This window comes from Topomyia yanbarensis, chromosome 3, assembly GCF_030247195.1.
Source record: "Topomyia yanbarensis strain Yona2022 chromosome 3, ASM3024719v1, whole genome shotgun sequence".
Classification (NCBI taxonomy): Eukaryota; Metazoa; Arthropoda; class Insecta; order Diptera; family Culicidae; genus Topomyia; species Topomyia yanbarensis.
Window position 1 is genome coordinate 106,401,713 of NC_080672.1, and position 26,481 is coordinate 106,428,193.

The 26,481-nt window shown below is 40.1% G+C and overlaps 1 protein-coding gene across 19 annotated transcripts in view; it reads left to right on the plus strand.

Moving 5' to 3' along the window:
• The window catches only part of LOC131693459 (MAP/microtubule affinity-regulating kinase 3-like), a 211,107-nt gene that overhangs the window by 158,854 nt on the left and 25,772 nt on the right, over positions 1-26,481 (plus strand). For 13 of the 19 annotated variants that reach the window (XM_058981277.1, XM_058981275.1, XM_058981276.1 and 10 more), the window contains 2 exons: positions 2,751-2,803; positions 3,088-3,202. In XM_058981277.1, the coding sequence (XP_058837260.1) occupies positions 2,751-2,803; positions 3,088-3,202 (168 nt within the window). Of the gene's footprint in view, positions 1-2,705; positions 2,804-3,087; positions 3,203-10,957; positions 11,516-26,481 lie in introns of those variants that run through there. The other 6 variants (XM_058981284.1, XM_058981285.1, XM_058981293.1 and 3 more) reach the window with 3 other exon arrangements.

Consider the following 26,481-nt stretch of genomic DNA (forward strand, 5'->3'; position numbering starts at 1 on the left):
ACGCTCTTGACAAGCTGATGCTTGTAATAACAAAACTTCAATTTCATTCTTTGTCGATAAATTGATGGCCTTGAAAAGGGCCTTTTGTTTGGGCAGTGTTCGAAATTTACTTGGTGCTGGTGTATATGGTAACAGTTTTGGTTTCATCGAAGACGGCGTGCTTGGCCAACTCTTCTGACAGCAGCAAACGGACGGCGGTTTGAATTTTGCGGGCGATGCTGCAAACGAACTGCTGTATGCTGATGCTGGAAACGAACTGAGCGTGAGCAACAGCATGCTGAGTTTTTATACCTGACTACAGCACAATGTAAGCTCGTCCTTTTTTGTGTTTTCCTCAATATGTGTTCTTCGTAGCTCCACACCTTTGTTGGCCGACCACATATTTTTGATAAAGAACAAAATTGAAATTGTGTTTCCACTACGGAGATTATCGAACACTCAGGGTAAAGAGAGTAATGTAATACGGCACCTTGGTAAAATGTTTGAGAATTGAAACCTTTTTTGAATGCGCCTAGTAAAAATGTTTTCCACTTCACTCCAGTTTGTTTCTGACCATATTTGCAATTTGCGTACTGAAATAAATCATAATTTAGGGTTTAACATAAATTGCTCTCCAGGGAGAAACAGTCCATGAAACAGAAAATGCAAACTTATTCTTTGAAATGATTTTGGTGGCCCTGAAAAGGGCCTTTTTTATAATGATACAAGTGAGTTCTACCTTTTCAACTTTCAAATCCACACAAAATGCGTCCCTGCCGCTTCAGAGTATAGACGACATTCATTGCCGTTTTGCGCTTGGCGTGTTCAGTGTAGGTCACGGCATCTCGGATGACATTTTCTTGCACACCATCATCATTCGTAGATTAAATCGAAGATGCATTTTACACCACCACGACGAGCCAGACGCCGAATGGCGGATTTGGTGATTCCCTGTATTTTATCACGAAGAACCTTGCGATGACGCTTGGTACGGGAACGCAAACATGATACCGCTCATTGTACCGTTCGGACGAGTATGTTGCTCGTGTGGTAAGCGAACACCCACTGATACAAAACAAGCTCGCGTGACCTGTATATATAACATTCCCGTATGTAATGAAACGCTTACATGCTCCTTTTTGACGGCTCTGCGTGGGATATGCTGGCAAATTGCGCATTTTCCTCGCTGTTTTCTGAAAATCCTTGTTTTGGTTTATTTATAGTAGTCGCAGTAATTCCGAAATTTAATACGAAATACGTGCACAAATTTCCGATCAGATAGTGCAAAAATATTGCGATTTCGTCCAGTAGAACGGAAGATATTCGCATTTTAAATCTGGGAAAATTTCTCAACTGAAATTTTTGAAACGGGACCCCATATTGAAACGTTAGAAGTATTCTACTTCAAAATTTGAAGTACGATGGATTTAAAAAAAGTTCTAAAGTTGAGCATACGGAATTTAGGCCTATGTTGTAAATTATTCTTTATGTAAATTGCTTAATTCCTTATGAATTTACCTAATGTCCAACTCATGCTGCAAAGAATATAAAATATCCGATTCAATCAAAATTCAGTTAATAGATTAATATAGAAAGTTTATGTCACTATTTAATGGACGATTTTAAAAGCGGGCAGTTTGGTTTAATTCTGAAGCAGTTACAGGATCAAGCTAAAACGACATTAATGTGTTGGTGTTTGTACGCGAAAAAACGGCAAAATAATTGAACTAATTAAAAATTACAACACTATGTTTGAAATAGGGTATCGTAGGGACGATATATTGAGATAAGAAGCAGCTGAATATCATTAAAAAATGACATCTTTGTAATACATATATTTTTTTTATTTTTCTTGATGTTTAATGTTTATTTGTTTCACGGCTTGAAGCATTTAATTGTACCTATAGTTTACATGTTATTCGCTTTTCCCTGATCCTTTGCTTGTTATTTTTTCTGGCATTTAGAATGTTTTGCTTCGTTAGATTTCGTTGAACTTTGAACATAGATTTCACTTTTATACTACATATTTATGTACCAATCAATTACACCTGAAAACATCCTTCAAATACCAACCAACAAAATCCTAACAAAGATGCGAAACACTGATCGTTGGCACTACCGAACGAACCGATTCTTCGGTACAAACGATCAGTTGTAAACGCATCTATTTCGATTGCTAGTTATCCAACAAATTTATTTTAAAGGCAATTTCTCGATGCATTCCCAGTTCATATGGACGAATAAATGTTTTCCCTATAAACCTAAATCAACCCCAGATGTGGACTCTGGATTAAGTAGAAGCGTTTACCTTTTTTATTATCTTACTCAAATTTTTGAAAGTTAAAAAAGATTCGGTTGCTGGTTCACGTTTTGTTTAACTTTTTCCATTTATCCGAAGGTTCCTAGACTTGTTTGGAATTGTTATTGTTAAGAGATGAGGGTTCCTTACCTAAGTATTTAATTTGTTTGTAAGTTAGTTAAGTTTTCAAAAAAAATCCATCAATCGATTTGTTTTAAACTATATATGTCATTTCTTTTTCTTCTTTCTTTTCCGTTTTTTCCCTCGGTAAACCACAAACAAAAAATGAAAACCTACCAACCCATCATGAACCTGTGCCTTCACATCACCAACCAACCCACCAACAATCGAAAAAAAATCCCCGACCAACCAAATGTCAATATAATGTACCCACACATCAACACATACACAAACTCAATTACATCAGCATGGTGAATCGCAATAGTCTTACACCAGCCGTTAATTCTTCCAGACAACCGGTTGCATTTCCCAGGAATGTTCCATCGCGATCGACTTTCCACTCGGGTAAGTGTGTACTCCTAGTGTTCTAATGCATCCGCGGTGCTCTGTTGTCCAGTAGTAGTAGCAGTTCAACTGAACCGCGCTACGAGAGTTGTAATCTTCGGCAAACATTTGCATCCATCTCTTCACCTATACATAATGTGATTCTGTCATTCTCTAACTATATCACTATTGTTAGTTGTGTTGTAGTGAAGTGCAACCGAATGCAGTGGACAGATGAAGTTAGAAAAACCCATTTCTTTGCGAAAAATACTAATATATTTTTTTATTTAACAACAAAAATATAGGCCAAACCAGATCCAGAAACAGTACGGCATACTCCGGAGCCGGAGGCAACGTCGGCGACTCGCCACACACTGGCAAGACTTTCCTGCAAAGACTTACTACCAGATTCAGCAAACGGTAAGTAGTCCCTTGTTCGTTTGATTTGAACTCTTTTTCCTTCCTTCTTTGACTAACGCGTCCGAAAGACGAAAAAAAAAATACTACGCAAACAGCTTCGAATCACTCATCTTCTTTTTCGGCAATTTTCCTGGTTGTGTTTTATGTTTGTATATTAACTAAACTCGCTATTTTAACTTGTCCCAGTTTGTGTTATATTTTGGCTATCCTATCAAAGCACTACTTACCACTACTACTACTACTACCACTCATTTTCCTAACTTTCATCTAACACTCCCAACCCTACCCCCTTCACACACACTTCGTCCGACTGTGTACATCGACACACTATTGTTTCTTGTTTTGTTCCTGGTTCGCGTGTTCAACTTGTTCAACGTTTGTTACATTCTGACTGTGTGAATTTGTGCTATCAAGTGACACTCTTTAGAGTTATGTTAGTAGAAGTAATGCCTGGTGATGTTAAGGACCAAAAAATATTAGTACAGTTGACAAAATGGTTAGAGTCGTATACACCATACCGTTTTAGGTAAAAAACATTGGAATTTGTCACATATGACTAGAACCGTTTCTATGTAGATTCGCCAACCAGTACTCCGTGTCTCGCATTTTCTACGCTTAGGCTTAGGTTAAATACAGTTGCACTGTGCACCTTAGGGTTTCAAATTGAATTTAAACCCAAATTGTAATCTTGTGATAAAATGACTCTCTTCTACCATCTGGTACCATACACTAAAACTTAAGCATCAGATACACCGTCCGCGCGCGATCATTTAAGAATACACGCCACGTGATTATAAAATCGAAATCACGCGAAGTTAGACGTGACAAACACGTTAACATACAAATGCTTCAACCCTACACGGCTGTCCACGGCACCTACACCCGTGATCTCGCACACATGATAACATCCCGCTGATAAGGTGAACGTCTCATCGCTTATAAATTTGCAAATGCCGTCTCAATCGTACACTTAAAAACTCCCGCGCTCGCACAATCATGAGTCACTTCCGGAAGTTTCTATCCTTGGTATCAGCAGACTGCCTTCAATTGGACCAATTAAAAAAAAGAAAGCTCTCATATCCACTGGACAACATGGCGACATGACCGGGAGCCCTAGTGATGTGGGGTAACTCACTATCTGTCAGAATGTGAATTGTACACCGAAAACTAAATATCAGAATGACGGCCCGCGTGGCCATCCAAGAACGCGCGCGAATATGTGAATGGTCACACGGTTACAAAATCTAATTTTGTACACGCGAAGTCACATGCACGCGAGCTCACGCAACAAACACGTTAACATACGAACGCTTAAGCCCTTCGCGATCAACAACGCACGCTTACGCCCGCAATCGCGCGAATTTGATAAAACCCCGGTAATAAGATGAACGTCTCAAACGCGGTCTCAAACGCGAACCTACAAACGTCCGTGTTCGCGCGATCATGAATCGGCCACGTCCGGAAATCATTACCCTCCGTCCTAGCAACATAGGTCCATACATTTAGTTGGACCGCTCAAGAAATAAAGCTCATATCCACTAGACAACACGTTCCATGGCGACATGACCGGGAACTCTAGTGATATGGAAGATCTCACTTTCTTTTAGCATCTGAACCGTACAATTAAGTGTTAGATTCACGATCCGCGCACGATAATCCAAGAACACACGCGAATATACGAAAAGCACACGGTTAGAAAATAGAAGTTATAATCGCGAAATTACATACATGTTAGCACACGTGATTAGACACGTTAGCGTACAAATGCTCGCGCGCCTCGCGATGATACACGCGATCGCGAAGTCTACACCCGCACATATCTGAACCGTTCAATGAACATCACATTCAGCATCACGGCCTGTTACAATTGGCCTTAGGCAGTGTTTTAGTGGACGACGTTGCCTGTCTTATCTGCAATTGTAGTGTAGTGATTCTAACGAGAGCCCTTCCGAGAACCTAGCTCTACAGCTTCAGCAGGACAACTCTCGAAAAAAATGTGATACTAGACGGATCACTGTTATGAAAATTCGCATCAACCGGAAAGCACAGAATAACAATAAAACTAACAGACATTTGCTGTGTCCCAATGTCGAAGTTACTAAATTGCATTGCACAGGGAACGGATGTCTTGCACGCTCGATCACAAATTATTGTTCCTGTATGCATCAGAGGATCAATCCACAGCGTTATAAAATTTATGACTTGCACTCGTTTCATTTATATTGTGTATAGCATGGCAAATAAATGTGTAGAGGAATTTTTAACTATTATACTTAACAGAGATAAAATGCTTTCTCGTCAGGGTCATTAACCCAACAAACAATGTAGCTGGATAATAGCTTAAACAGCCTTTGTTCAATTTGTTCTCTCGTATTAAAGGCTTGTTCAACTTTCTTTGTTTATTGGGTAATAGAAAGTGTAAGAAGAAATGAATAACAGAAAAACCTGTATTTTACGCCGTCAAATGATCAGATAACTAGATCTGCTTGCATGAAGAAAAAAACATAACTTCTATTTTACGTGTAATCCCAGATGATTTTTTTCTGATTTGTGGGGGCAAGATCTAAGAAAAAATTCGTTGAGGATGTAATTGTTATTGTAATCGTAATTTTTAACATCCGAAGAATGCCCTGGCCAGGCAAGATACTGTACCTGGACATAGAAACTTTAGTTACGACTAATTTCTCTTTAGTTAAGCTACAAATTTAGTACTTAACATGGCGACCTTTGTTGTCCACTTATGTTATGGTTGAAATAATGTACAAAGTAGGCTTAGGGCCAAGTTCTTTCTGGAGGTGCCCTGGGGTTGGCGTTGAGCACTGGTTTGGGACTCTTTCCAACTTAGAGTGTCCCATGCCAGGACTCCCGAAGATTATAATATACCAGATGATCGTAGTTCATTCCAATCATCCACGCACACCTACGTTCGCGACTCTGGTGATAAAGTGAACCGTCTGGCTTGTATAAGTTTACAAATACGGTCTCAAACGTGGACTTACAATCGCCCGTGTTCGTGCCATCATGAGCTAATCACGTCCGGAAATCTCTACATTCGGTCCTAACAACCTAGGCACATGCATTAAGATGAACCAATCAACAAATAACGCTCATATCCACTAGAAAACGCATTCCATGGCGACATGACCGCGATCTCTAGTGATACTAGGGAACTCACTCTCTTCTAGTATCTAAACCGCACACTGAAAATTCACAGTCCGCGCCATCATTCAAGAGCACACACGAATATGCAAATGGAAACACAGTCACAAAATCGAATTTATACACGCGTAGCCACATACGCGCTAGCACACGCGACAAACACGCCTACATACAAAAGCTTGAGCCCTTCGCGATCATCAAAGCACACCTACACCCGCGATCTCACAAACTTGATAACACTCTGTTGACAAAGTGAATGTTTTATAACACTCGTAAATTTACAAACGCGATCTCTTACGTGAACCTATAAGCGCCAGTGTCCGCGCGATCATGATTGGTTACATCCGGAAGTACTACCCTCGGTCCTAGCAACATTGGTCCATGCATTCAGTTGGACCAATAAAAAAAATAACGCTCATATTCACTAGACAACACGTTCCATGGTGACATGACCGAGAACTCTAGTACGAGGGAAATCACTCGCTTTAAGTATCTGAACCGCACACTGTATAATATTCACAGTTCGCGCCATCGTTTAAAAGCACACGCGAATATGCAAATGACCCCACGGTTACAAAATTGAATTTATACACGCGAAAAACACGGTCACATACAAAAACTAGAACCCTTCGCAATCATCAACGGACACCTACACCCGCGATCTAGCAAATTCATAAATTTACAAACATGAAACTACAAACGCCCGTGTTCGTGCGATCGTGAATCGGTCACGTCGAAAATCGAAATTAAACACGCGAAGTCGCGCGCAACATATAAAAGCCGACGCAATCGAACATGTCATCATACAAACGTTCGAGCCTCTCGCCATAATACACAAAAGCGAACATGCAAATGGGATCATCTACGCACAATTACGTCCAAGATAAAGTTTGCTGCTGGCGAGATCATTGGAGTAAATTTGAGGGGTTTTGGATTTGATAGAAAATGAGGCCAACTTAACAAAACAAAGATAATACAAGTTCCTTATTGTAATCATTTAAATGCAAATAGATGTTATAAATATCTAAGACCTCTACCGGTATTTGCTAGACCGTGATCATGAAACTGTTGGGAACATGTGATGGCATCATCACAGTTCCTCGATGGCGGAGTTATTAACGCACCCTACTAGAGACTGGGAGATCGCAGGTTCGATTCCTGCTTGAGGACATATCTTTTCTCAGTGTTTCAAATAAAGGTGAATTTTCACCGTTTCTTCATTCTCACCGTTCCGGTCATTCTTTCTCTGTCTGTTTCCCAGTGGACACGTTCATAAAAATCTTTGAAAAAGGAAAAAACAAAGACTCACGTCCAAACAAGGAAATCGGGAAAAGAAAATATAGTGTAAAACAAACTGAGGTTACAACTAAACAACTATCGATTGTTTTACCACGATAATATGAAATAAATTTGAGCGGCCCAATATAAGCATGACGCACATACTGGTAATTTTATGCGCGTGTATTTTATTATTATTCTAACATGACTTCCGGTCTTTTTGCATAAAACCGAGGTTTTGTGATTTGGAACATTTGTTGAAGGTGAAAAGGCAGCTTCGGTTTTCGGAAGTCACCTTTATTCAACTCAAGCATGTCGGGCACGCGGTGCTGATAATGTTCAACAAATTGACCCGAGCTAAAAGATTCATTTTGCAGAACAACTTAAAATACTTGTTAGTTTTGACAACGCAAAAACAAGATCCCAGTATTTATTGTTTGTAAACAACTTTTTATTTATTGTTTATAAACAATTTCTTTTAAATGTTGACCATAACTGCGCGTGAGCAGGTCCTTACAAGTGATCTTATTTATAAAAACGCGTTCAAGCATTTCGAGCGGTATGTGACTAATTACTCGAATAATGTTGGCTTCCAGTGCTTCAATCGTTGCAGGCTCATCCACATAGACATTTGACTTCACAAAGCCCCATAGAAAAAAGTCTATAGGTGCGATATCGTCCGATCTAGGTGGCCAACTGACAAGTCCACGGGGAGAAATCAAACGTTCACCAAATTTCTCACGCAATAATTTCACTGTTGTATTACTTGTGTATCACGTGGTGCCGTTTTATTGGAACCAAATGTTGTCAAGACTCTACTGGCTTCAAGTTCAGGCAGTTACCAGTCTATTGACATGCTTTTAAGCTAAAATTATCGTAAAATACGCCATGCTGTTGCATACGACAAGCCAAGTTGATGAGAACACTCTCGGCCATCGCCGCTATGCTTTCTTCACTGCGTACTGGATGTGGTCCATTTGGTCGCTTATCATCCAATAACGTGAACTGCGACTCTAACTTTTCGATTGTATGGCGAATGGTGGACTCAGTTGACCGATTTTGTCGACCATAGTATGGTCGTAGTGCAAAAAAGATCTCTGCGTGCAATGGCAAAATGCGCGTACGGGATCGGACAGACATACTATTGATCGTTTTTATTTTAATTTTAATTTTCATCCTAAAAATATAAAATATATAACAGACTTACGGCTTCGTGAAGCTAACGCCTTGAGCCGGGTCAAAAAACTAATTAAAAAAAGAATAGGAAGGAGCAGGAACCCAGTGGATCGATTCTTGGCTTCTGCCGCCGGAGGCCACATGGTCTGGAAGAAAACAATACAGTGAAGATTCTTGGTGAGTTTTAGGCTGATAAAACCGGGATATTGATAAAATCGGGACATATATTTTTCTTTTTTTTTAGAAACTGAAGCTCTTTAAATATTCTTCTTTAGTCCCTAGATGTAGCCTCATCACCTTTCCTGATTATTTAGCTTAAACTTCGTTATAGGGAGTCTGACAGCGCAAAATTAAAAAAAAATGAAAAGGATTTTTTTTGTATATTTCGTATCTCTAAGATAAGAAAAATATGCTTAAGAAAGGATCAACTCGAGTTCAATTTGGTTCATATGCTAGAGCCCATCAAATTACCAACTATCAATTTTCATATGAAGCTGATAAAATCGGTTCAAAAAGCTGATAAAATCGGGGCCTGATAAAATCGGGTCTTCACTGTATTGATATCAACTTCCACACAAGTCTCTACAACCAGGAAAAAATAAAACTCAAGGAGAAAAAGTCGAGTAAAGGGAAACCTTGATCTAGAATTCATGACACTCGCTGATATTCGAGGAGCCCAAGTAACAATTGTAGTTTTATAGTACGCTACAAGGGTAATTTAAGTTGTATAAGTTGCTATAAAACTGCCATAAAATCTGAATTGTTACTAGGGAGCATACCGTAAACATTCAATACCGAAACTGGTTGGCAACGAAGCTATCTAGAGGCTACTTTTGTTTTCGGTCGAGACAAAAATGAAACGCCTTGTGGCCACTCGGATGTCCCAACGAAAAAGGACATACAGAGAAGAAGGTAAAAAAGTGAGTTTTTCTGAAGAGAAGAACAAGAGTGGTGAAGTAGAGGAAAAGAAATGGCGCCTAGGAGGAAGTATTTAGTACAAAAATGGACAACAAGCGGTTGCTAAACCTGTCAAACGTGACGTTCCTACCAACGGAATGCAAAACATAGCTTTGCTTCTAGTTCCAAAAATGGCAAAATTTTCATTTTTCAATTCGCAACTTAAAATTGCTTGCCAAATACAATATTTTTATAGGGTCATATGCGGGCATAAACTATAGTGTAGGAGTTGGGTCAAAATTAGGATAGGGTAATGTTTCATTTTACATTGTGATTGAATCGTGATTTGTTTGCAAGCTTTCATAATTGGCTTTTGCCTAATATTTTACTTAGCATTAAGAACGGGAACAACCTGTACTTTAAAGCACTTCGACCCTGTTTTTTCTCCACTTTTTGTAACTTAGCAAACAAAACGTTCAGATCATGGGAACGTCATCAGTTAATTCTACACGGTTTGGTAATTCTGCATATTAAACATTAAAAAAACTGGTGTATACGACCCTAAACTAACTGCAGTGAATTATATTTTATAATGTAAAAATTAAACCCGCCAAAAAATTGTAAGTATAGAGCAAAGTAAAACTGATGCAAGTACTACACCGTTTCACGTAGGTCGTTGTCGGCTGAACGTGCTTTAGCTATGTTCCTATTGTCACTCTACCCTAATTTTAACATATGATATATTTTAAGAACACATTTTTATAATGGACAATATTTCAACAACAATAATTTTTTTGTTCTTTGACTTAGTAAAAGAACAAATTAACAACAAATTAGAAAAAAAATCTTGCGTTGCACTCTACAGTTATTTAGGCTTGTATGTTTGTGTCATATCTTCTTGTGTTTTGTGGCAACACTTCTCGCTTCCTGGCATGCCAAATTTCGCTCGAAATTTAATGGGAACCCATGAAAGAAGAAACTTCTACATTTAGGCGGTCGGATATTTAGTGTTATGTAAAGCTAGCGGAAGCTTTCTTTTAGGCGATAAGGTGCAGGTCTATCTTTATCTCTGTATGTAAAACTTTCCGATTTCTTGTACATGTTTTAATTGTTTTTGTTGATTCGTTTGAACTTTATTTTTCTATCTTCTTGTAAATACACTTGATATTACCCTAGACCAGCACCGTTTGATTTTACATTTCGTTTTTGCGTTTTTTTCTTTATTTCCTTTTACATTCGCTCTAGGTTTAGGGTGTTTAGTTCTAAGGAAACAGATAAAGATTGATTGTGCACAACGTGCACAGCTCTAAGGACAGAACTGAAACTTCCCGATATTATTGGGTATAGCGAAAAGTTTTTCGCCTGCGACGAGGTATTCAGAAAAATAGCATTAACCTGTGAGAATCGGAATCATTGAAGTTTTATATTTGGCCGCCAGAAACAGACGAATGTTAGTGCGCTAGGTTTTAGTTTAGCATTAGGTTGAGTATTCGCCTCGGCCATATTTTCTCTATCAAAATCAGAGAAAACAATCAAAGTACCATTTGTCAATTTTATACACGGAAAGGAAATTGAATCGTTTTATAAAAGTATGTAAATTGAACGAAAAATGAAATCAAAAATTTATAGAAAATTATTGAGTTGAAGTATCTTTAGTGCATGCATCAAATTTGGTACTATGCAGAATTTGAGGAAGTTATGTAATCATGGGCATTACATTGTCAAACACCAACCAACGCTTTGTATATGATAGTATAATATGTGCAATAAGACGAATAGTAGTAATAACCAGTACCAAATGTTTATCCTGAAATGTGTTTTTTTTTCTGCAACGATCCGAGTCATCCTCGTCACCAGTAGATGGCAGTCCCTAGGCTGATAGGAAATATGTGCACATTTTTGCTGCTTATCATTGTCTCTGTCACTATATGGACGCAAGTTGCATAAATCCCGTGCATGTTAATTGTCCTCATCCGGCCCTCATTTTTACATAAAACTTTAACGCAATAAATTCCATCTGTATTATAACCATTTGTTCTAATTACATACCTTCTTCGTCGCATATAACCCTGCCTTCCCTTGCATCTATCATTCTTCCACATATGTCACCTCTATACATATATTGATTATGCTCGCTAACTAGAGTAGAAAACAAATAACAAACACCCAAAACCGATTTGACATATCCATTTACCCCCGTCTCCAAGATTGAAAGGGTTGCACAATGATTCCTGTTGTTACCATAAATTATACGTAAATACCTATTAGTGACTGTATTTTCCAATATTTTTTTTTGTTTGTTTATTACGCTGTCGTGTATTTTATACCGTTAGAATCAGTTTCGTTTGTAGCTTGTTTGAAAACATTCCACTGACTATGGAAACTAGTTTCTATTGGTTCTGAAACAATGGATTAATTATGTATGGTAACTTAAGACTGTAGAAGAGATCTAGTTAATTTACAATGTTACAGACGTCATCTGTAACATTGTAAATTAACTAGTTATCGATATGAGCTGTTCCGAATACCATTTATGTTTTGTTTTACTTGAGTCTTGCTATTTACACTCTTTATTATTTAATATGGTAATGCTGTAAGTCTAAATGCATTTTGAAGCTGGTTCCAAAGTTCAGGCAAAAAAATATTTTTTTTTCAAAAGATGAATTGTTCAATAGGATATATACCATTTTGATTACAAAGACCGATTTCTTCCGGACTAGTAACTTCAATTCTTCGAAAAGCATAAAATGGGTATCAAACGGACACTGCTGTATTTACCTACCACCCTCCAACTAATTTATTGAGTGCAATTGTCATTATTCCAGCATTCAGTTTTTTTTTTATTTGACACAACAGTTTGTTTATTCTTCTGTCTGAGAAAGTATGAGAATGAAGGTGAAAGCAATGCACTGCCAGCGAAAAATATAAACATATAAAAATCAGGTAGTCGAAGGATTGTGGTTTAGATTTCGTTTCAGAATCTGGCTATGACTTAGTACCAGATTGACGCTAATCCAAAATTGGAAACACTATATGTGTTTAAAACTAAACTATAATATTAAAATCGTTAAAATTTATGTTGGAAATGAACCAAGTTTCACGCGATGTCAATACATTACAGGTCAAATAATTTACTGAAAAATCAAAAGAATCGATTTTAGAGATGATTCTTCTTATATTATGAAATAGTTCTTAAATTACCTTATTAAATGGGTTCGCCATTGAAGGATAGGATCGCTGCTCGTAGGGTCATTTAGTAGTTCGTCGCTGTTGTGCTATCTTATGAAAAAGGCCATTAAGGGGTAATCTGAGTGCCACTTCACTTGTCTAAAAAATCTACAAAGTGGAGTTTTTAGATTTTGACATTCTGCTTTGTTATTGAGACATAGCGAGAAACATGCTGAGAACTTTTTTTTATTTTTTGTTTCAAATGACTGTGTCTGGGGATTGGCTCAAGTTATCTTGATGTATAAGATGTTTTTATGTGTAAAACTATCTGAGAAACACAATGGCATAATCATTTTCAAAGCACAAAAACTCGAACTGTGAGAAAAATTCAGTTTGGGTTTTAATGTCTGTATTGTAAATTTCGAATATGCAATGTACGTTATCTGCTCGGATACCTGTCTTGCATTTATCGCTACAACTAAATTTAATTTTTTTCGCGAAAATACATAGAAAGCTCAATCTAAAAGTAGCTTTGTGTGTGTATATTACTGTATAAAATACCACCTTTTACTATCTCTAGATTTTGGGCAAAATTGTCAGTCTTCTTGATATGTTATCTTTGTTAAAATTCTATAATGTATGAACAGGAAACCACAAAAAGATGTTGCGAAATACAAACAGCTTCAGGTTGAATGCCTTCTCGTTAGCCTTCGTTTAAACATTAATGCAATAGATATAGTCAGGGGTTTGCGTTTCGACTTCGTCTAACTACTCCACCAGGCAGGCGCTAGTCCAATCTACCGATAGAAAAGTAGTTCTTTTTGCTGCTGAGACATATTGAAATCGACATTGTCTCATCAGTATCTGGCACTGTCTTACTGATGCTATGTCAGTGTCCATTGTTTCAGTGAATTCAAGGTTTACAACAGTTACATGTATCATCAATACGTACCTCTAGCTAAAGTTATCTGACTTCACTACAAAAAGGCGACTAGGTGTCAAGTTTAAACTGAACCAGAACCCAACCCGAGAACTCTCACAACTCGAACCCGATATTAATTAGTAATTCATAAATTACTTAACGCAAAAATTGCACAAAATTGACTCCCCCCTCTCCCATGTATTGTTACATGCCACAAATTTATCTATCCCCCCTCCCCTATTACGTAACAAAGAAAAAAAATTCTTCAGTAAAAACAAGATACTTAACGTTCTAGCTCACTCCCTCTACCCTATTTGTACAATATGTCACAAATTGTCGAACCCCCCTAAACGCGTTACGTAATTTATGAATGGTCCTTTAATAAAAGAGCAGAATACATTCTCAATCGCTCTCACTTTTACATCTTCGTATCCATAGTTTCGTCTTTGTAGCAAAAACTGAATTCGTTTGTCTGCAGTTGCGAATTCCTTGCCCGAAGTTTGAACTTGCTGGAAATTAGTCCTAGGAGCTAAAATCCATGTTTACACCTGTCACGACTTTCTCAGTACCTCGCTTTGCAATCTTTGAGATCGTTTTGCAACTACCAGAGTCAGCTTCAGCATTCAGTTTGATTGTTTTCTAGCACGAATTGAATGATTGCTTTGTCGTCTGCAATGACCTGTTTTCGTCGTTTTACTAACCAAAGCCCGAAGATTTCGTATAAGATCTCGTAATGATAGTTCAGTTTATTTGTACACCGGATCGTTGAATCGCACCTTAGAAGATGCAGCCCCTGATTCAATCCATCTAACATCAGAAACGAGTTGGAAGTCTTTGTGGCTATTCTGACGCTTGATTTTATCCCATCCAACGTCATACGAATCAGCTTAATCGGTCCTACCGAAAAGTCATACTGATGTATTTTTGCCAGTTCGTTTCATTTCACTGAATCGTACACTGCATTAAAGTCCACAAACAGATGATGAGTCCACAAGAAATTTATTCAGTCCTTCTATCCCTGTGCATTGGTATTCGCCAACATAGGATTCAGCCAACGAATTCAGTCTGCTAAACTGAGTAACTTATAAGCGGTATTGAATATCGTTGAATTTCAATAGTTATTTTACTCGAACCTATGGCTTATCTTGTTATCCATCCAGCCAATCCAAAGGAATTTATTTTGCCACTAAATAATGCAGTGTATTACTTCGTATAACCGGCTACACCTGTCTCCTAGAAGATCGGTCGAGATTCCGTCCTTCCCAACGACCATACTATTTTTCAGTTCTTGAATATCCTTTCGCACTTCGTTTAGTATGGGTGGATCCACAGCTTGAATATCATGCTCAGTCGTTATTCTATTTGTGTACTCTGTTAAAAAATCCTTTTTCATGACAGCCATCACTGTATGGTCTGTTATCTAATCCCGGTTATCAGTGCCAGTGGCGCTTTTTCTGCTCGTTGGGCGAGAATCCGAGTAAATTCTTATGGGGTAAAACACCATACAACCCCTTTAAAAGACCACCATTATGGTCCGTGCCAAATTCCACAACCATCAAAACTCCATGAAAAGGTCTGTGTTTGGTCATACCGGACTAAGCGACAATGCATTGATTTCAAGATAAACGTGTTTAAAGTTTGAATCCATCATTTACATTATAATTGGAAAATATTTTTTGCCATCACACAATTATTTTGGCTACAGAAACTAGTTGGGATGAAATTGTTAGAAGTGAGAAAGTTTTCGGGAACAGCTACAATGTGTTTAGAGCTGACCGTGACATTGATATGTCGGGAGGTGGAGCTTTAATAGCAATGCCATCAAAATTTAACGCAGTAATCATTACTACAAGGAAATTCAAAGAATTTGAGCATGTGTGGGTTAAAAATACTACCTGGCAGGTGAAACACATATATTTACCTCTGTGTACTCCCCCCAAATAATGCCCGCAAAGCCACATATGAAAAGTTTTTTCTTATTATCGAAGACATTATAACCAGGGTCCCCTCAGAGGTAAAAGTTCATATTTATGGTAACTTTAATCAACGAAGCATTAACTTCTTTCCAGCCACTGAAAATGAAAGCATATTACTTCCAGTCGTTGGTGAAAACGAAACTCTACAGGCTATATTTAATAAAACTACAAGTTTAGGACTTAACCAAATTAATCAACGTCGAACCAGTCATTCCGTTGATTTCCAAGTGTGGCCGTTTTTGTTAGTGGTGTAGCTCGGGCTATCCTTTCCAATAACTGTACGAGAGATTTCGTTTCTTCCGATTTGAGCATTTACATCGTCGATGATGAGTTTTATACGTTATGTTTTAGGCCCTCTCTGTAGGTCCTGTTTAGACGCTTTTAGAACTCATTTTTCACATTATCGAAATGTAATTTATAGACTCTGTTAGCGCCGCAGGGCACGACCGACTGAACCTACACGATGACCTGTAGGAAAGTGCGAAACGTGGATTGGGTACGAGCAACCAACCAAAAGGGATTGAAGTTAACGTTGGTATTGTTGTTTGGTCAAATAGTGACAGGAGACAGGAAACTGTGTAATATAATATATAAGGCAAATGATTAAGCTAGAGTGTGGCAGGCCATTATACAGTGCGGACATTATAACTACACCATAATTTGGAGACTAAGGTGAGGTGATTAAAAATATATTTAAATTAACAGTTCTGATATGCTGTTTGTATAGGAGTAGGAAAAAAGGAAAGGATTGATAGGTCGAGGAAACTGTTGTTGGCATTAATTGAGGAGAGGTTAACAGGTGGGAAGGAAACTATTGCTGTAAGTGAATTATCTTTAAAAATTTGGAAACAACTAAATAAATTTAATATTCTAGTTTGAGCTACAGTCAACATAAAAGGCGTTGCTACAAAACAGTTTTTTGGAAAACCACTTATCCGAACAATCTCAAAAGCAATATGAGTGCTGGGAAAAATTCGGACCATAACCTCGAAACCACTGGTTACAACTGCGGTGCTTGTAATCGACCAGACCATGCCGACGGAATGATGGTTTCGTGTGACAATTGCTCTACCTGGTTTCATTTTAGTTGCGTTGGCGTGAAAGAAGATGTTCACAATACTACATGGCACTGCAAAAAGTGCACGGATCGGAAAATTCTTGTGCAAGGGATCGAGGATATACCGTCAGAGTCTGTCATCGACCTGGGACTGGATAGTCCGGACGATGCCTGGAAAGCGCATGAAAGGGATCAAGAAAAAGCCGAATTAAAGCACAAGCGGGAATTGGAACAGATGCGCGAAATCCAGCGGCGGAATTTCCAGCGACAGCTACAACGAGAAAATGAGAAACGGATGGTGCAGTTGGAACTTGAGCGTGAAATGTTGGAGATGAAGAGGGCCGCTGAGGAGGAATTCCAGAAAAAAAGAAGTTCGATGTGGTTGGAATATCGTCAAGAACCCATTGCGAACGAACACGGAGAATTTGTAAGCACAGTTGCCGGGTGGACCCAATGCAACGTTGTAAAAGAAGTAGCGTGGAAGGATAAGCAACAAGATCCAACAAAACAAAAGCTAGAGGAAAATGTCCCTAGTGATTTTCGAGGAGCATATCCAAAAATCTCCACGCCGAACTCGAGCAAACAGCGCGGGGAATCTACCGGAAATAATCAACTGCTTAGAAAACCTGATCTGCATACGAAATCTCGAAATCGTGATGATTCGCCCTCGAAAGAAAGCTCCGCTTCAAAGATTTCCCACAGAAGCGCCAGTAATTCACGCCGAAGCTTAATTTATGAATCCGACGATTGTGGAAGCGATTGTGAAAGAATTCCACAGTGGGATGGTGATCTCACCAAGACACAGTTGGCGGCTCGGAAAGGGTCGTTTCAGAAGCTTCCCATCTTCACTGGTAAGCCAGAAGAGTGGCCGCTTTTTATAAGCAGCTTCCAAAATGGAAATCAAGCTTGCAACTGGTCAGACTTGGAGAACCTTGGTCGCCTACAAGAGAGCATTAAAGGCCCTGCATTAGATGCGGTACGCAGTAGGCTTCTACTTCCGGAATCGGTTCCTCAGGTGATCGAGACGCTCCGTCTATTATATGGGAGACCTGAACAACTTCTTCATACACTACTGTCGAAAGCAAGAAGAGCGGATCCGCCGCGTATCGAACGATTGTCATCGTTTATATCATTTGGTATGATTGTGCAACAGCTTTGTGACCACTTGGTGGCTGCAGGGCTTCGGAGCCATTTGATAAATCCAATGCTCATCCAAGAGCTAGTCGAAAAGCTGCCGTCGAGCACTAAGCTGGAATGGGTACGTTATAAGCGGCAACAGCCAGAAGTAACCCTCAAAACATTCTCGGATTTTCTATCGCAAATCGTTTCCGAGGCTAGTGAAGTTACGCTCTTTACTGAATCGTTTTCGGAACTAGGTAACAGATCCGGAAAAGTTGGAAATGATCGAAAACGGAAGGAAAAGGAAGCCTATGTACACACGCACATTGGAATTTCAGAGCCGCCTTTGAATCAACGCAGCTCAGATACAGATACGATTCAGAAGTTTGAATCACGCGAATCGAACCGGAAACCTTGTCGGATTTGTAATCGAATCGATCATCGTGTTCGATACTGTGAAGATTTCGGAAAATTAACGTTTCAGGAGAGAATGAAAGCGGTCGAGAAGTGGAAGCATTGTCAACTGTGCCTTAATGAGCATGGCCAATCACGCTGCCGATTTAAAATTCAATGCAATGTGGGTAATTGTAGAGATAAGCATCATCCTTTACTCCATCCGCCAAACCGCGCCATCCCATTGCGAACGGCGGAGTGCAATGCTCACAATGCTCAGTCACAGCAGCCAGTTATCTTCCGAATGGTTCCAATTAGTCTGCACAACGGAAATCACTCGTTGAATGCAATCGCTTTCTTGGATGAAGGGTCGTCATACTCGCTAATTGAAAGGCGGGTGGCAAATGAACTCAAGTTAGACGGAGTGTCACAGCCAATTCTTGTAAAATGGACGGCGGGAATGACTCGGCTTGAACGGGAATCCAAATGTTTACATCTTTCCATATCCAATACGAATTCTGCTGAACGGTTTATGCTTCGGAATGTCCATACTGTCGAACAGTTGCAGTTGCCTGAACAGAAATTGCAGTTTGCTGATATAGCGGCACGGTATCAACATTTGAGAGGACTGCCCGTGACTGACTATCGCCATGGTGCGCCAAGAATACTAATCGGTTTAAAACACCTTCATGTGTACGCACCTCTAGAATCACGCATCGGAAATCCAGGTGAGCCGATAGCAGTTCGAACGAGACTCGGCTGGACGGTTTACGGTCCGCAAAGCGAGGATGATGCGACGGACGGATTTACGGCTCATCACGCAGTAGGGCCTACGTCAGACCAAGATCTGCACGATCTGATAAGAAGTCACTATACCCTGGAAGAATCTGGCATCAGTGTAACAGTTCTACCCGAGTCTGCAGACGATCGGCGAGCCAGAAATATTCTTGATAACACTACCGTTCGTGTTGGCGATCGATTCAAAACCGGACTGTTATGGAGAATCGATGACCCCCAGTTGCCTGACAGTTTCCCGATGGCATTGAGAAGGATGAAGAACCTGGAAAACAAGCTCTCGAAGAATCCAGAAATGAAGCAGATCGTTGAAAAGCAAATTGACGATTACTTGCGAAAAGGGTACTGCCATAAAGCTACATCAAATGATCTGGCAAGCAAGAACAACGGCAAAGTATGGTACCTTCCTCTAAATGTCGTGTTAAATCCGAAAAAACCAAACAAAATACGGTTGGTGTGGGATGCTTCTGCGACCGTCCAAGGTACGTCACTCAATTCAGTACTGCTGAAGGGACCGGATATGCTAGCGAGTTTACCCGCTGTGATCAGCCGCTTCCGAGAGCGACGGGTTGCCTTTGGTGGTGACATTAAGGAGATGTACCACCAATTGATGATACAGGAAAGCGATAAGCAGGCGCAGAGGTTTTTATTTCGCCAAGATCCCGCCAGCCAACCAGACACCTATGTCATGGACGTGGCGACGTTTGGGTCAACCAGCTCACCGTGTTCTGCCCAATACGTCAAAAATCGAAACGCACAGGATTATTCAGAGCAGTTTCCAGATGCTGTTGAAGCTATTGTTAATGGCCACTACGTCGACGACTATTTCGACAGCACAGACACGATTGCAGAAGCGGTAAAGCGAGCGACCGAGGTGAAACACATACACTCTAAAGCAGGATTCCAGATACGCAATTGGGTATCCAACTCGGAAGAGTTTTTGAACCACATGGGTGAGCCGAGAGAGGAACAAGTAATTCATTTCAATACCGACAAAACTAACAGCACAGAAAGAGTTTTGGGTATGTCCTGGAACCCCACTGATGACGTATTTGTATTCTCCACAAAGTTACGCGATGATCTAGAGCCATTTGTCTCGGGTAAGCGCAGACCCACCAAACGGAAGGTATTAAGTTGCGTGATGAGCCTGTTCGACCCCCTAGGCTTATTGGCGCCGTTCACTATATTCGGCAAAATGATTATACAGGATCTTTGGCGGAGTGGGTGTTGCTGGGACGACGAAATAAATAGATGACGAAACTGCTGTTAAATGGAATCGTTGGACGTCACTGATGCCGCAAATCGAAGCTCTGAAAATTCCGCGTTGCTACTTTCCCGATACGTCGACGGAGAACTACGAATCACTCCAGCTACACATCTTCACCGATGCAAGTGAAAACGCTTATGGGTGCGTTGCATATTTTCGAGCAGTCATCAACGGTCAACCGAAATGTGCTCTCGTAGCGGCCAAGTCCAAAGTAGCTCCTTTGCAGTATATGTCAATTCCGCGACTAGAGCTGCAAGCTGTAGTTTTGGGTGCTAGGCTATCCAATATGGTTAAGGATAACCATTCCCTGAAAATTGATAAGCGAATTCTATGGACGGATTCTACAACTGTACTGTCATGGATTCGCTCCGACCATAAAATATACAGGCAGTACGTGGCACACAGAATCGGAGAAGTGATGAGTCTGGCGAGCGTTGATGAATGGCGTCGGATTCCCACCAAATTAAATATAGCAGACACTTTGACGAAGTGGGGCAGTGGCCCTCCTCTAACCAATCAGGGGCAATGGGTAGTTGGTCCAAATATTCTTCTACAATTTGAAGAGCAATGGCCGAATTTCGAATTACCAGCACTAAACGTCCGGGAAGAGCTTAGAGTATGTCATCTGTACCATGAAATCGAGTTTCTAGAACCGTTGGTTGACACGAAAAGGATTTCCAAGTGGCCAATTCTGGTTCGAAGTGTGGCGTGTGTATATCGGTTTATTACTAACTGCCGGAAAAAGGGAAGCAAATCGCCGATTCAAACGTTTTTAGCATCAGCGAATCAAGCAAGGTTGATCAAGCGAACCATTCCAGCCATCGTAGCGTCATTAACTCGCGAGGAGTACAGAAAAGCAGAAATCCAGGTTTTTAAAATAGCGCAACAAGACGCGTACGAAGATGAACTTAAAGTTTTGCTTAAGAACAAGGAGCTGCTGCCAGGAAAATTGCTATCGATTGATCAAAACAGTGAATTATATCAGTTGTCGCCGTTGCTGGACGAGGATCAAGCCATACGGATGGAAGGAAGATCGGCTTACGCAGATTTCATGCCCTTTGATTTGCGGTTTCCCATAGTACTCCCAAAAGGCCACGATGTCACCAAGAAGCTACTGAACTATTATCACCAAAAGTTTGGGCACTGTAACCGAGAGACAGTGGTAAACGAATTTCGTCAACGATTTTACGTTTCTCAGCTTAGAGCAGTGGTGTGGCAGGTGATTAAGGATTGTACGTGGTGCAAAGTTCATAAATGTCGTCCGTCAGTCCCAAGAATGGCTCCGCTACCCATTCAGCGCCTTACACCAAACCTACGGCCGTTTATATATGTTGGAGTGGATTATTTCGGCCCAATCAGTGTTTCTGTTGGCAGGCGGTCAGAAAAAAGATGGGTTGCGTTATTTACGTGCATGACGACGAGAGCGATTCACATGGAAGTTGCACACAGCCTTAGCAGCCCAGCTTGCATCATGGCCATCAGGAGGTTTATCTGTCGCAGAGGACTACCGCTGGAAATATTTTCTGACAACGGTACCAACTTCCAAGCTGCCAGTAAGGAGATAGCCGGAGAGTTTCAGAAAATTCACAGGCAATGTGCAGAAACCTTCACAGATGCAAGAACACAGTGGAGCTTCAATCCACCATCAGCCCCTCACATGGGTGGATGCTGGGAGCGGCTAGTGAGGTCAGCAAAGGAAGCGTTAAAAGTAGTAGACGACGGCAGGAAGCTTACTGATGAAATTCTGCTGACAGTGTTGGCAGAGGCCGAAGACATCATCAACTCAAGACCGTTGACATACGTTCCTCAGAAATCAGCCGACTCAGAAGCACTTACACCCAAACATTTTTTGCGAGGTTATCCTCCAGGAGAGCACCCGATGGGCATTCGATCGACTGATCCTGCTTCAGCTTTGCGAGACGACTACAAGCGGTCCCAGCTATTGGCCGATGTTCTGTGGCAGAGATGGCTGAAGGAGTACATCCCTGGGGTCAACCGGCGTCCCAAATGGCACGAAGAACGACAACCAATCGAAGTAGGTGAGCTGGTGTACATCGTTGATGGTGGCAAGAGAAGAGCATGGACTCGAGGAATTGTAGATAAGGTGATGCGAGGCAAAGATGGACGGATTCGGCAGGCGATGGTTCGAACGGCCTCAGGTGTTTTTCGTCGTCCTGTAGCCAAACTTGCGGCACTGGAGCTGCAGAGTAAATCTGGTAGAACCGAGAATTCTGAACCAGTGTTACGGGCGGGGGAAATGTTAGCGCCGCAGGGCACGACCGACTGAACCTACACGATGACCTGTAGGAAAGTGCGAAACGTGGATTGGGTACGAGCAACCAACCAAAAGGGATTGAAGTTAACGTTGGTATTGTTGTTTGGTCAAATAGTGACAGGAGACAGGAAACTGTGTAATATAATATATAAGGCAAATGATTAAGCTAGAGTGTGGCAGGCCATTATACAGTGCGGACATTATAACTACACCATAATTTGGAGACTAAGGTGAGGTGATTAAAAATATATTTAAATTAACAGTTCTGATATGCTGTTTGTATAGGAGTAGGAAAAAAGGAAAGGATTGATAGGTCGAGGAAACTGTTGTTGGCATTAATTGAGGAGAGGTTAACAGGTGGGAAGGAAACTATTGCTGTAAGTGAATTATCTTTAAAAATTTGGAAACAACTAAATAAATTTAATATTCTAGTTTGAGCTACAGTCAACATAAAAGGCATTGCTACAAAACAGTTTTTTGGAAAACCACTTATCCGAACAGACCCGTTTGCATTGATCAAGCTATAGTTCGTCGCTGTTGTGCTATCTTATGACAAGCGCCATTTTGCACATTTCGAGAAAAACGATTTTTAAAGTTTGAGATTGCGTATCTTGAATCTTATAAATGGAATAAACAATTCAAAGAAGACAATTGATGCTTTTATCTATTCTGTATTAATATCTCAAATATTTCGAGGATCGGTTGACTATGTTGTGAATTTTCACTATAAATGTAAACAAAAGTCGCACTCACACGTGTCATAGGTGTGTATTGATGACAAAATTTGTATGGCGTGTCATATTCGTGCATGGAAAACTTTCCATAGAAAAAAATTATCAATTTTTAATTTTTATTCATATCTTTGGCTTCATTTGGTCTATAAACAAACGGTGAGATGCATTTTGAAGGAAATGAGTCAGGGAATCTAGAAAAAATAGTTATTTTTGGTTACAGTGTTGCCAGATATGCTATATTTCCAGTTTAAAACTAAGATTGCTTTTTTCTCACAATTCGAGCATTTTTGTTTTGAAAATGATTATTCCATTGTGTTTCTCAGATAGTTTTACATATAAAAACATCTTATACATAAAGATAATTTGAGCGAATCCCCAGACACAGTCATTTGAAGCAAAAAATTAAAAATTTCTCAGCACTTTTCTCGCTATATCTCAGTAACCAAGCAGAATGTCAAAATTCTGTAAACGCCACTTTGTAGAGATTTTTTAGACAAGTAATGTGGCATATGTAACTCAATTTACCCCAAAATGGCGTTTGTCATAAGATAGCACAACAGCGACGAGTTGAAGAACATGCTTTTTATTCTCAGCACGCAGAGCTCACTCACCGATGTCTATCCAATGACTCGTTGATGCTGCTTACTAAGTGCTATTAACTCCACTTCTCAATAGCCTGTGTTGCGTCATCGAATTTCCTGAGAAGAAACAAACATTACATTCAATTTTCGCACCTTTTGAGCAGGGCGGCTTTTGCAGGTTTCTGACTTCTAGGGGAAGATGGGTAAAACGCATCCCCTGGGCAAAATGCACCCCTTGCTTATTTCGAAACAGCTGAAAATTTCTAGAAAAGGGTAACACCAGTCGGAAGTCCGCAATAGTAAACATACATTATCAAAGTTTGAGCAATAGCAGCTTGAGAAATAAACAAAAAACAACAACGCGCTCTTCTCATGCAATAATTGTAGCTCGGGCAACAAGGATTTTCAGCTTTTATAAATGATGTTTTGCTATTAGTTCTATTTATACCGCTGTTCATTATTCTGTTGCACTACATATGAAAAATGCTCTAAATAATTCACTTTTTGCTAAATTTAATTCGCTGCTCCATCGGGGGCAAAATGCCCTCTTCTTTGAGTTTGCTGGTTTTTAATTGAAAACAGAAAAATCGTTCTGAAAATCTACTAATTGCATAACCTAAGGCTATTTAATGGCACACTTGTGAAATCCCGCCAGAAAATAAACCTACTTGCTTGTTCGCTGAGCATTCTGCCTCGTTGTTGTGGTGCATTCTGCCCCGTTGTTGTAGTGCATTATGCCCCGTTGGTGTGATGCATTTTACTCCCGCACAGGTGCATTTTGCCCCGCTTATTTTTTAAAAGATAATTTTCAATGATTTTGAAGAATTGAATTATTTTTACGTTTTTGAATATTTTGCAAAGCGTTATGCGATTACAGAGGAAAATGTTGGCTAAACGATATCATTAATTAAATTCTCCCAATTGATGTTCTATAGCTGAGTTATGATCATATTTCCTTAGGGGGTGCGTTTTACCCTATCTTCCCCTAAATACCAAGTTTCCGTTAAAATTGTCGTACACTTTCCTGATGTTTCCATGATTTTTCAGGGTTCTTGGTTTAAGACTCGATACGCCGTCTCATCAGAGCTGCAATGTCTGGCCTCGTAATGGGGTTGCAATTTAGAATCTAGCTGACGAAGTACTGCATCCTTGAGCCGCTTGTTCAAGGACAGACGTTATTTTTAGCTGCTCCTAACATGAATAACAAACGATTCTCGAGTGTATCTTCTGACCTCGCACAAAGCAGAAGCAAAAAATATTGCTACGCTATAGACACCAGTGAAGCAAGCAAGCGCTTTGTTCTATATTCAGTGTACGAACAGTATTGTATTGCCCCCAGCTGTGCAGTGAAATGAGTCTGGCGTAGGAAACAAAAGTACCCGTGCTACGGGATAACATAATTTCGATTGACTTTAATAAAAGCCCTGTTAGACCCACAGTTCAGGAGGTGAAGCAACTATTTAAAATTAAAATGGCGCTGAATCTCGCGGGGGTTATGTACATTCAGCTACACCACGTCAAAAACTGTGTTTTGATTACGTTTAGAAGTTAGCACAAGCTGAAACCTTCATTGCAATGAATAACATGCAACACGAATTTAATAACACCAGAATCAAGGTCCCGTGTATATGGGAAACGACATGGTGGACGTTCGTATTCAACCGCACTAAGGAAGATTACATCAAACGAATTATGTCGCAATACGGAGAATCCATTACGCATGACACTTGGAGAGATTTTTTCACAGGTATTCTCAACGGCGGTCGTATTGTAAGGACTAAACCAATACTTTCTTACCTAACTATCGACTGCAAATCACCGAAGGAAGCGTAACCTATAAGCAAACAACGCTGATCACATATCATGGGCAGATCCCAATATGCCAATTCTGTAACCAGATAGCCCACTACGGAGAAATATGCGTCGAAGCAACTAGTCGAAACTCAACTACTACTGCCAACTCTAACAGGCAGCCACCGACACTTTCAGATAAACCAAACACCACGACCCAATTAACCAATAATACAGGTACAACAACCGCGACAACTGCTCCCATGCCAACAACTAGCATCATCAATAAAGAAACAAATACCGATGAAGACGAATTTACAACAGCGACCCGTAAGAACAAGCAACAAATAAGAACCTTTGACCGTGAACAGCAAGAAAGCAATACCGATGATGACATGGACGTGGACGATAACGCGGGAGAAAGCAGACTGAATGACTCTCAAGCTGCGCCGGATAATTCATCTAATGTTTCACCGCCAAGCAAAAGGATCTCCACACGCAGCAGCAAACTGCATCAACAAGATCTGGAAGACAGATATTTCTAGTATTTTTAATTTTTATTTATTATAAAATCTTAAAAGATCCACGGCTCAGTTGTGCTAACGCATTGAGCCGTGTTAAACCTTAAGAAAAAAACGATTTTCGATCTTCCGCTTCCCTGTCAGCATATGATCAAGTGTGATTGTTGGTC